General features: G+C 44.1%; 1 protein-coding gene across 2 annotated transcripts; it reads right to left on the bottom strand.

Annotated features, from left to right (window-relative positions):
• Window positions 1-508: 508 nt before the first annotated feature.
• Window positions 509-12,052, bottom strand: homer1 (homer scaffold protein 1). Of its 2 annotated transcripts, XM_079735934.1 has the most exons (9): window positions 10,935-12,052; window positions 7,851-8,007; window positions 6,539-6,670; window positions 5,969-6,061; window positions 4,759-4,907; window positions 3,691-3,850; window positions 3,253-3,363; window positions 2,658-2,738; window positions 509-2,184 (listed from the first exon to the last, which is right to left on the bottom strand). In XM_079735934.1, exons 1-9 carry the CDS (start codon window positions 10,937-10,939, stop codon window positions 1,996-1,998), a joined length of 1,077 nt encoding a protein of 358 aa, XP_079592060.1. In that variant the 5' UTR covers window positions 10,940-12,052; the 3' UTR covers window positions 509-1,995. The 2 variants fall into 2 exon arrangements, with proteins under 2 accessions (XP_079592060.1, XP_079592059.1); XM_079735933.1 differs by lacking the exon at window positions 10,935-12,052 and having other exon boundaries at window positions 7,851-8,132.
• Window positions 12,053-12,091: the final 39 nt, after the last annotated feature.

Below are 12,091 nucleotides of genomic sequence, written 5' to 3'. Positions count from 1 at the left end.
GGGCCTTTTTCCACTTTGCTGAGTGTTTTTTTATTTCCTCTGGTGGTATGGGAATGCATTTATAGAAACAATTTGATTAACAAATTGGCAGATATTAGTTGATTTATCAAGAATCAATAGTCATATCCATTAAATGACAAGTTTGCTTTTGCTTCATAAATATCAATAATGTGTAGCTTGTCTTTGTTTTAGACCAATTAGGTTTTTTTCACAGGTGAAATAGTAGGGTCACACAGGTGGACCTCATAACATTAATTGTACCTCCAGATGTAAGAGTTACTATTACTATTTAAGTACTATTTCATGTACTTTTCAATACATGCCAATTGATTCCAGCTCCATTAAATATCCCCTTGCCAACTTGAACAAGAATCACACCTTAAAGAATGACGCATCTGCATTTTTTTTTCTAATTTGCTTTATTATAAACTGAAAATTACAGTTGTGTTTAAGCCTGCGGTATACATTACACTTTTTTTTGTAAATATATTTTTCAAATGTACCCGAACTGACAGCAAGCCCTTAAATAGTGTTCATTGTGTATACATGGTATAATCTTTACATTAAATCACAGAATTTTTGGCAATAGTAAACCAACAACATCGTACCACAGTTAGCTACCAGTGATGATCTTTGTACCAAAGGCAACGTCAGGAAAACTCTCAACAGGACATTATGTTTGGCAAGAGAAAAAAGTTTCTGCAAATTCAACCCCACCCACTGCATGAAGGTATCTTTGTTTAATGTCTTTTGATCAATAGTTCAAAAATATTGCCAGTTTCTTCCCAAAAACTACCTGGACACCCACATACCATACAATAAAAAATATCAAGTGAAAATTTGATGTATAGAGAAGAAAATAACATCTGTTTTAAACAATTTCCATCATAATAATAACTGAACAAAAGCATAGGGTCAAATGATTGCAGTCAAAGTAGCAACAAGATACAAAGGGAAAAGATTATTAAAAAAAAACTCCTCACACACTATTTCATTTTCACAAGTGCACTAGGATTTTCCATTAGTATTAAAAAGTGTATAGAAAGAAACACAGGTGTACACGCTTGTCTTCATACTAACTGAAAGAGGAATATATTACCTGAAAAAAGCGAAACTGAAAAGTCTTTTGACTGTTTGACTTCCCTTTAGTTTGTATTGCTCTTGTTGTAGGAGGTCAGCCCCTCTGTACCGCGGTCTCAGTCCTCCTGTTCGGGATCACTGTGGGAACAGTCGTTGCATTCCCAATGCATCCCTGCCTCACGCCACTCAACTCAATTTCCAATCTCAAAGTCAAAGTTTAAAAAGTTCAAAAATTCTATAATAACCAGTCTTAGTCCTAGTGAGTAAATGCTTGAATACATGAAAATAATAGATACATCGAATGGAGCGTTTACTCATTTCATTAAAGTGATTATTTTGGGCTGAAATCGACATCGGTCTTCGGTCTGAACATCCGTTTAAAAATATCACAAAAATACGATTTCAAAAACACACAGGTGATTGAAAGAGGGGAGGCGACCGTCACCAACCACAGGTGAAGAACACACCAAGAACGCACCAATAGCAAAGCTGAAGAACAAGAGCGTCTTGGTGAAGAAGGATATTAAAGTGGTACAAAAACTAAACTATTGAAATGTCCACGATCCTTCTGAACGCCGGTGTGCACGGATCATTCAGCGCTTATCCCCTGTGTTATTTTCCCCTTTGGTCGCTCAAGCGAATAAAGAAAATTCCAGAGGTTATATGTAGAAGAGGAGGAGAGATGGGCGTGGCCGCCTCATGTAAACGTGTACCGACAGACCCAAGATGAACCCAGAAACCGAGATAGAAAAGTAGAGATGCAAACATACCCACTAATAGGTGACGAGCATCAGTGATAGAAAATGACCGACATGCGAGCGCTGCCCTCTGCCTTCTCTCATGTGTTGCTGGGAGGAAGAGGCGTCTCTGCGTGGGTCGTATACTCTATCTCTTCGTAAATACACCGTCTGTGTCCTAGCTGCTCTCGATGAGCTTGGCCAGCGTGTCCCGCAGCTCGGTCAGCTCGAAGATCTTCCCGTCCAGGAGCTGCAGCAGGGAGCGCAGATGGGAGCGGAAGGCCTCCCGCTCCTGCTGGGCGTTCTCCACCGTCTGCTCCAGGGCGCTCAGTCGCGCCTCCAGGTTCTGGTTCCGCTCCTCTGTGGCCTGAGAGGGGAGGGGCACGCCCCCGGGGGAAGGGGTGAAAGAAGGTCACGGTAAAGTGTCGGGAAACCATGGGTCCATAATGGGAGAAAGATCTGAAGGTCTCCTGCTTATTCAGAGATATTAAAGGGGTGATATTATGCTACCAGATGTGAGTGTTATTAGGCGTTACAAGCCGTTTGAAAATCTAAGAGAAAGGCTGATTTTCCAATGGCTTGTAATGGCTAAACACACTCACACCTGATGGCATGGTATCACCCCTTTTAACATTATTGTGTGTCAGTACTTTGACCAGAGGCTTTACCGTATTTGTATTGGATTAAAAAACCTCTTTGAGGTTCTACTTCAAAGAGGTTCTACTGTTGAGTTCTATCAGAGATACACTGCCACTTGTGATGTCACAAGCAGACAGCTAAAATAACTCTTCTCCTTAGAGGAGAACATGGGTACGACACAGCTAAGCCGAGATGCCTCACCTGTAGTTTCTGCGTCAGGGATTCTTTCTGCAGCTGGAATTCGTTGGCGACCTCCATCTCTGCTTTAAGTCTCTCTAGCTCCTGGGGACAACGAACCGGTCATTAGATGGACATTACTCCCAATCTAAAAGTATATACCACTACAAATCAGAATTTAGATTCATATCTGAAGTCTGTTGGCAGCAAGCTCCAATCTTGGGGACCAGAGCGTTTCACTTTTATTTGCTTAATAGTTGTTTTGACGGATTTGCTGGAGGTGGGGCTCTGTAAGTATGTCATTGCCGAACACAACCCGGCAAGCAGAAGTAAACTGTAAAGAGTGTGTGTAAAGGTTCAAATAAACACTGTGTGGACTGTAGAAATACACATATTCAAATCCCCTTCTTGAAGCAACATTTTCCAGAAGGGAATATCTCAGTAACACAACAGTAAAAAAGGCGTAACTCAGCCCCTCTCGGTTCCTGGTTTCCGGCCCAGGCTCTGTGCCGTCTCCCCCCAGAAGTTCTGCTGTAGCGTAGAACTACTGGAACCAGGATTACAGGGACATATTCTAGGAAGGCAACACCTTCTGTTGCGTCATTGGAGCCCAGAATACCTCTTCCTTGGCCCCCAGCGTGGCCTGCAGCTCCTCGATGGTCTGGTTGAGGTCTGTCTTCTGGGCCTTGATGACCGCTGTCTGACCGCTCACACACTCCAGCTCCGTCACCTGAGGAACCAAACAATGGGACCTACATGCTAGTCTCGAGTGAACCACCTAAAGGCTGTTAGAGGAACTACATGCTAGTCTCTACCGTGAACCACCTAAAGGCCGATAGAGGAACTACATGCTAGTCTCTACTGAACCACCTAAAGGCCATTAGAGGAACTACATGCTAGTCTCTAACGTAAACTACATGTTAGCGGAACTACATGCTAGTGCCTTGCTCATAGCGGGAGCTTGGTTGAATGGCAATGTAGTGTAGTGTGTTCCATCCGTCTTTATTTTAGTTTTTTTTGCAGCAGTGGGATGTATCTGGGCCGACGGTGACAGTACCCTCTTGTGTAGCCTCTCGGCCTCCTCCTGGTAGGCCGCTAGCTGCTGCTTCCACTGCTTCACGTTAGCCGTGGACTCCAGCAGCGCCGCCGTTAGCTTAGCGTTGTTTCCCTTCAGGGCCGCTAGCTCTGCCTCCCAGTGCTTGTTGATGCTGGTTGAACTGACAGGGATAGGAGATACAAAGATACAAAAAATACAGCTTGAGTTCCTATCTAAGTCCACAAGGGGGAGGTAGAATACATTTTTCCAGTGAGATTCCACAAAGAAATATATAATATATATATTAATATATTATATATATTTATATATATATATAATGTTATTTTAATCTGAAGACACCTTTTTTATTTAGCATTAATGTTAACAGCATTTCCTCTGTGCTACACAGCCTGTGTTCAAACAATGTAAATAATTAGGCTAGTGTCATGACACGGACTCATCAATCATGAAACCATTAACAACTGGTCCAAGTTAGCCATCTTGAAGAATGTGATCAGATTCCATCTGAACCAGTTCTGGATTATTGATGGGGAACCACACACATTGCTTTAACGGGACTCTGACGCGACGGAGGACATGAATAATGAATGAATGGCTGAATGATTGAATGAATGAAGTTCACACAGAGAGCATGCAGTCACTCAACCACTAAGTTTTCATTTTAAATCAGGAGGGGAAATATCACTTTTAATTCACAATGTAACTGGTTAAATAACATGTAACACGTGGACATGAAAATACTTTTTTTATCAGATGCTTTACTAATCCTGATTTCTTTATTTGGAGGCTTCAACGGCCATTATAATGTGTGCTTTTACATGAATACACCCTTTCCCCATCGCAGCACCAACACTGGTGTCGCTCATCCCACTAGTATGGGTCTGCTCTTTCATGAACCTATGACAGCTCTGTGAAGGGAGGGGCCATGGTCAATGTGTGACATGGTCACTAGCTCTGGTCCACTCACACGTCCACCTCTGTGAAGGAGCCCTAAAGCCCCCGGTACCCTAACAGAGCAAGCGCTAGCTACTCTAGCGCTCTAGGCTATCTTTGGGGGTCTCCACTCACCTGTGGGAGAAGGGCAGTGTGGGGGTCGGGGGATCAGGCCTGGGCTCTGTGTGTTGGGGGGTCCCCGGCGTCGCCCCCCCGTCCTCGTCGTCAGTACCGTTGATGCTCTCGGGGGTCACAGGGGACAGGAGCTCCCCCGACGCCGACTCCTGCGTTTTTGGTACCGACACAAACGTTTTGCAAAAGTCAACGTCAAAGCGCAACATCGGATTAAAAAGTGTGTTGTGAAATGGGAACCGTATAGCGCCTTACTCTGTGGCAATTTAAGGGGGTCCTATTTCAGCATTTTGTTTACCAGCCCGCCCTTACAGGCCATTCTGTGACATCAATAATGGAGACCCTTCAGATTCCTGAGGTCTGACCAGTTATGGTATAATAGGGAACCCTTAGACTATTCTATGATACGAACAATAACACTGAGGACAGAATACAGCAGAACTTGAGTTCACTATATCAGGCCAGAAGCCAACCGGTAAGGAACGCAAAGCAATTAAGAAATACATTTTCTGAGTCAGACCACGAGGAATGTCTGTGAGTGATTGTGCGCGTGTGTGTGTGTGTGGGTCTGTGTGTGTGTGTGTGTTTGTGGGAGGCGGGGGAGAAACACATTATGCGGGATTAGGCTGGTTGTTAATCACACATCACAGTGATGAGGAGGGATACGTGTTAATCAGAAACCCCCAGGGTTGGTCCACACAAAGAAGGGATTAGGACATCAAGAAGAACACAACAACATTCAGAAGACGAACACAAACCAGGATAATAGGGAGAGATGCTAAACTGTGATGCTACATGTTGAGCTAGCAACGTAGAAGACGTCAGCGGCCCAATATCGTCCCAGATAAGATAGAGGCTCCATATTCTATTAGGGCGGTTAATGTAGGGATACATCAGGGAATGAGAAGGGCCGCCTGGGGTCGAGGTGAGCGGAAGGACTGGTGGGGTTCTCCATGACTCTTGTTACCTTCTTTTTACCGGCTTGGTGGACTGACACTACAGTCCTTCTCACAGCCGCCGCCTGAGGAAGCTTGGTTGAGGACGAGAGCATGAAGACAAAGAGCTACACGAAGTGTGGATCGATGCAAGGCTTGTACAGGTTCATCCCTAGGACTAATAGCATGGACGTATATTACGATGGCTACGTGTGTGTCTGTGTGTGTGTGTGTGTGTGTGTGTGTGTGTGTGTGTGTGTGTGTGTGTGTGTGTGTACCTGTGAAGGGGTGCTGGTCAGCTCCATCTTGTCATGTGACTGCTCCTTGGCCAGGCGCGCCGCCTCCTTGAACTCTGCAAACTTCTCTGCAAACTGAAAGCAAGAATATAAGAAATAAGGTTTGAATCTACCACTAAGTACATAACTAGGATCTTAAACGAAACAATCAGGGAGGAGATTCATAACTCATATTCATAACTTATATTCATAAAGTTTGATAATTTAAACGAATGTTGTTGTTTTTTTCCCATTTTTCCAATTAGGAATCGTCGGTGTGTACATACACCACACACTAAAATGTCCATTCCAGCATGAATCAAGATATTTGCCTCATCAGCACATTCAATCATATTGTATTCCATTGTATTTCCATTATTAATTCACACCATCTTTAGTGAAGTAGACAATTCTCCTCCTCACAATATGTATTTTATTTGGCTGTAGAGAGAGGAAGAGAAGAGGGAGAGAGGGAGAGCGAGGGAGAGAGGAAGAGGAAGAGGGAGAGACAGACAGACAGACAGACAGACAGACAAGACAGACAGACAGACAGTGGTGAGTAAGCAAGCTCACCTTGACCAGATGATTCTCAGAAGGAAAGCCCAGACCGTAGACGGTGTTGGCCCGGCTGTCAGCCCACTGGCCAAACTTTTGGGATGTCTTAGTGAAGGTCATGTTTGGCGTGATGGTGCTATTAATGATGGCCTGCCGACACAACCATCAAAACCAGGTCAACGGCCGTATACACACAGTGCTTTGCATCGTGTTTTCCATTATTTGGATTCATTTTATATTGAGTTCTGAATAATTTCGCCTTTCTTATTATTATTATGTGACTTTAGTAAGCCATCGCAACCCATTCGTTGTGTTCTCCATTGTTTGACTTCATTTTGTTCCACCCTTGAGAGTGAGCTGCAAGCTGTTGGTATTGTGTTGCTCTTGAGGTGATTCAGGAGCCCTTGTGTCCAAGCCTGCTGTTGTCAGCTGGGTGCTTGCTGAAGTCCTCTCTGTCTCTTTGTGACCCCAGCAGCACATGTTTAATGAGCCTTCATATGTTGACCTTCGTATAACCCTGTGTATCTTCATTTGTATACTCAATCCTCAAAACCCACCGTTTATTTCCCCAAAACACTTAAGCCACAGCAATGTTCCCCGTCCTGCTCTTATCTATTGTTCTCTTATCGTTCTCGCTGCTCCAGGCCTGAATCGAGCGACAGAACACATGTTACATAACCAAGCCAAAATAACTCACACCCCCACTGCTCTCGAGACAGAAATAATCATCTCCGCCACCAATATGTTCTCCCCGATCTCTACTGGTGAGGGACCAGTCCATCTCCCAGTGCAACTGCAATGGAAACATGGATTTGTGTGTCGAACCAGAGACGTCATGTTAGCAACAAGTATGGCTTAGTTAAGAGTTTCCTTAAGGCTGGGATCAGTCACTTGGAGGGCACAGCCAGAGAAAGCTAGATAATCAAAGGATCCAACTGAAAAATTCTTACCTCCATGCCTTCCTCCAGAGGCTCTCCCCCAAACCCTGTGACCAGCTGGCTAGCTTTAGCAGTAGGTCAACCTAGCCTTGTGCAGGACTGCGGTCGTGCACACTGATGCAGATTAATTTTCATTTTTTTCAGAGTATTTGATCTATTGATTGCTATCAGAATGTAAAGAACATTGAAAACAAAAAGGACACAAAAGGCTTCGACGAAAAATGGTCGACCGTAGCTCTGAAGAGCCCCCATCTTCGGCCGGCTGTGGGTTTAGTTCGCTATCACAAGCCGACCTGTTTATGGCATCACAAGTGGGAGTATCCACCACCCCCCCCCGATCCATTATACATCAGTTCCCCCCCCATACATACATGCAGAGTACCGGCACTGACCTTTGACCCCTCCAGGCTGATGATCCGGTAGACATTGCGGGTGCTGTCGTAAAAGTAGGACACGGTGACAGCGTGTTTACTGGTGGGCACCCAGTTCTTCTTGGTGCTGGGGTCGATCTGGAACACGTGGGCCCGCGTGCTGAAGATGGGCTGCTCCCTGGAGAGACACACAGGCTCAGTACCTGTTCCCAACATAGTGGATGTTACATACTTACCGAGGAATCAACGGACCCATGGAATTTATTCATAAATATATATATGATTACATATATCAAAATGTGTATATATATAATATATCATATAAACATATATCAAATATACATAATCTAAACATAATAAGCACGGGTCTCTATATTCCGCTGTTATCTATTCATCTATATTTTATATAGACACACCAAAAACTGAACCACGTGATTTTGGGAAATGTTCCTCCCCCACAAGTTATGTACAGATAACACCGGACAATATAGATACCTGTGCGCATGCACGCACGCACGCATGCACACACACACACACACACACACACACACACACACACACACACACACACACACACACACACACACACACTCTCACGCACGCACGCACGCAGGCACGCACACACACACACACACACACACTCACTCATACACTCACACACACACACACACACACACACACACACACACTCACAGATGTACACTCCCTTGGGAGTCACTAGGGGCTCATTTGTAATAATCAATTTGCAACATCAGGTCCCACAAGCAGAGCCCCCCTGCACTCTTCTCCAAATGCAAATCACAGATGTCGATTAGATAATCGGTCATGTGACACCACGGCAATGATCCACACACATGATGTGGGGATAAACCAGGACTGAAAGAGTGCTATTGTGTATAACTGCATTTCCGGGGCAAGATAAGCATTTAAGATAAGCTGGTCCCTAGATACACAATATGTGTGAACACTAGAACACACTCATCCTTTCCATGGGGTGCCAGCAACAAAAAGAGAAACAACAAAATGTAGCCACTCTGTCCTCCCCCTTTCACACTCAAAGTCTCCAGCGCTAGAACTCACGATATGCCAAGTTATTTATATTAAATTGCCTGCATAGCTTGGCGGCTGACAGGCTTATTCATAGGCTTAATTGACAGCCTGAAATTAGGTATCAATGTACGCATTGTTTTGTAACAAGTGCAGTACAGGATGTCATTATGTGTGATGGCATGGGTTTCCATGCAGGGTTGTACTTAAATTCCAGGACAAACGTCCAAACATCTAAATCTTAGGATGTCATGATATCATGGTTGTATGGTATGGATCAAGACCCCAGCGAGTGGGTTTGTTAGCCAGTATGAATTTCAAGTGATGGATAGCACATAATCCCCTTTGATGATTTAATCTGTTGCGGCATTGGGACCAGTCTAAATGACTAAGTACTATGATTATATCAACACTTCTCTACAATCCCTACAGATAGATACACGACGAGTGCACGCAACAACTCTGAACATCACAGCAGGTGGACAGTGGCAGACACTGACAAAGTATGTGGTAAAATTATTTGCACATCCCTGTGTCTTCTAGGATCTTGATCAACGTATGCCAGATATTTTTCTTATTGATTTGTAGCATTTATTAGATCCCAAAAATGACCATCCTAAAAAACAACATACTATAAATCACCTATCAATCATTATTCAATACACATACAATTTGATAAATGTATTATAGTATGATAATCTCAATAACTGAGAGTTATTTTTTTTGGTAATGCATTGCATCTTCACCAGGTCGTCACAACCATTGTAAGTAGTCAGGAGGAGTAACTAGGCATCAGTAGCCCAGTATAACTAACCTAGCTGCTTCATCACCATGACTACTACCATGTGACTGAGAGCTGGTCATGAGCTGGGAACATCCTCCAAATCATCCACCCTGAACCAATCAGGATGCTGCCTGGTATCATTTTTTGTTAACCCACTCACAGAAGGAGGAAGCTTTGCTTTTCATACAAGCACATTTTGTTTTATTTAACAGCTGTGTCATGCATGTCATGATGGAGGGTGCTCTATGTCTGTGTGTGAGTTGGGCATGTGTGTATGTGTGTGTGTGTGTGTGTGTGTGTGTGTGTGTGTGTGTGTTTGTGTGTGTGTGTGCGTGTGTGTGTGTGTGTGTGTGTGTGTGTGTGTGTTTTTGGCATGTGTATGTGTGTTTAACCGTTAATAGGCATCTTAGCACAGACATGAATTATTCATTTGGATGTGAGCAACAGAACATGAATCCCCGGCCTTGAATCCATATGTGAATCCAGAAAAACATTTAAATAATCATATCTGGAGATTGTAGGCGCTACCTTTGGAAGGAGGTAAATTCTCACAATGGTTGTCTAATCTACCTCTACCATTTTTGCTATTTTTCAATACAGTCGACGTGATTGGTTGGTTGTCGTGAGGCAATAGCTTAGACCTGATGGGTTTCTGAATCGACGTGCTGTAACAGTATTCTATTCCACTTTTGATTGTGTTATAATCAAACTGAACTTTGTTACAATCAAATATATATAATTATTCCCTCCCTGACATAGCAGTACACTGTAATTACTAAATAATTAGAGTTCTGAATAATAGTTTGAACACAGCAGTACACTGTAATTACTAATGTGTACTGCTGTGTTCAAACTATTATTCAGAACTGGGATTTTCGGTCACCTTCCAATAATTTTGTTTAGTGCTGCAAGGTATTTAATTTATTTCATATAGCAAATTAAGGATCTTACTTAGGATGGGAGGCTGGTCATCATCACTTTCATCTATTATTATTGCATTATATTAGCCAGCAAGAAGATGAAAAAACAAGTGCATTTGATTAGGCTACTGCATATTTATGTCCCTACAACTGCCAAAGTGTGTTAAGTCACTTCAAAGTCCAACAACCAGCCAGCAAGCTAACTTTGCAAAAGTGGCAGCAGCTATCCCAGCCCTCCCCTGCTCCCAGACGGCTGGTCCCGTCCTGGAGTCCTGGCTGCAACCATCAGACACAGCAGAACACCGGTGAGGGCAGGTCTGGTCTCTTGGATGTGTGTTGTTGTGCGTTACATACCCCATTTTTTGTAGAATTGGGCAACTTGGGCTCCTTTCAGTGGTTTCTCTGGAGGGCGACCTGGGGAAAGCTGGAGGGTTCTTTATATTAACAGTAGTATGTGTTGAACCCAATAAGCTGAAGTCTGGACAGCGGGGGGCTGGTGTGAAGGAGGTACTATGCAGTTCAGACCGACATGGTCCAGTCGGTGTGCTGTCTCTTGTGAAGTGTGTGGCAGGGTGTTTTTTCAGAGGACAGAGCTCATGCACAGTCGTGTTGGTGCATGCATGATGGAAACAGCCCTGACGGGAGCCAGCGGTAACCCGGCTCAGAGCTGCCCTGCAACACGGCTCAGCCCTGGGTTCAACGCAGGGGATTACGGAGCTGACTGGAGGCGGGGTGGACGAGTGGGAAATCGTTGCAATTGAAACCAAATAATGATTTTAAAGGGATTTAGATTGTATTACAAGGTTCGTTTTTGGCAGAAAATAATGACGCTCGATGAAACTGTAGTCGGGTCAAATAAGCAAATTATGTCGATTTTAGTGCAGAATGCGATAGCTGTGATCCATTCGTGGCCGGCTGGCTGATTACACAATATGGACCTCTCTCCACGTTGACTCCAAGAGGAGACTTGTTTATAACCTGTTAGACATACAGGTTAAAATGCGGTCCACAATCAGTACAGTAATCCCCTTCAGATGGATCTGTTCTGTATCCCAATGTTGGTCCTTCTGGGTCCTTCCTCTGCCATTAAATCCTCATAGTCCTCCAGAACATCTGCACAGTTCTCCTGCTGAACCAGTACTACTTATTTCCGCAATTTTGGAAATACCATTTTCTGTCGAGCCCGCTTCATGTCCATCGTTTGTTTGACTTTATGGTGCATACTTGGCTTCCATCGCCTCTGTCGCATAACACCACAGAAGCGGATAGTAAAAAATAGAAGTCAGATTAGTCAGTGCAAAATATGCAGATATCTTATCTTACTTTCCATTGACCTTACAGTCTAAACCGGTTCCCAATGCAAAGCGGTGGTCCTAGTGGCCCGTCGAGCGGTTTCCCTCCCAGTTGAGTCCGTCCAGTCCGGGCATAAGAGCGCTCCAACCCGTTCATCACCTCCTCGGCTCCATCATCTGCTCGCTGAGCGGTGGAAGTGTTAACGCGCCACGTCATCA

The sequence above is a fragment of the Pollachius pollachius genome, assembly GCF_949987615.1.
Source record: "Pollachius pollachius genome assembly, chromosome: 4".
In the NCBI taxonomy this organism is placed as follows: Eukaryota; Metazoa; Chordata; class Actinopteri; order Gadiformes; family Gadidae; genus Pollachius; species Pollachius pollachius.
Note: the sequence above shows the minus strand (reverse complement) of the source record. Positions and strands in the feature narration are given on the sequence as shown.

Bases quoted from the DNA above. Each gene is read 5' to 3' on its own strand.
- homer1 (XM_079735933.1), bottom strand. From the start codon at position 8,045: ATGTTGGGAACAGGTACTGAGCCTGTGTGTCTCTCCAGGGAGCAGCCC. The intron at 2,739-3,252 runs GTATTCTGGGCT...CGTTGTCCCCAG, and splicing joins CGCTGGGGGCCAAGGAAGAG to GAGCTAGAGAGACTTAAAGC. The intron at 2,185-2,657 runs GTGAGGCATCTC...CTCCCCTCTCAG, and splicing joins CCCTGACGCAGAAACTACAG to GCCACAGAGGAGCGGAACCA.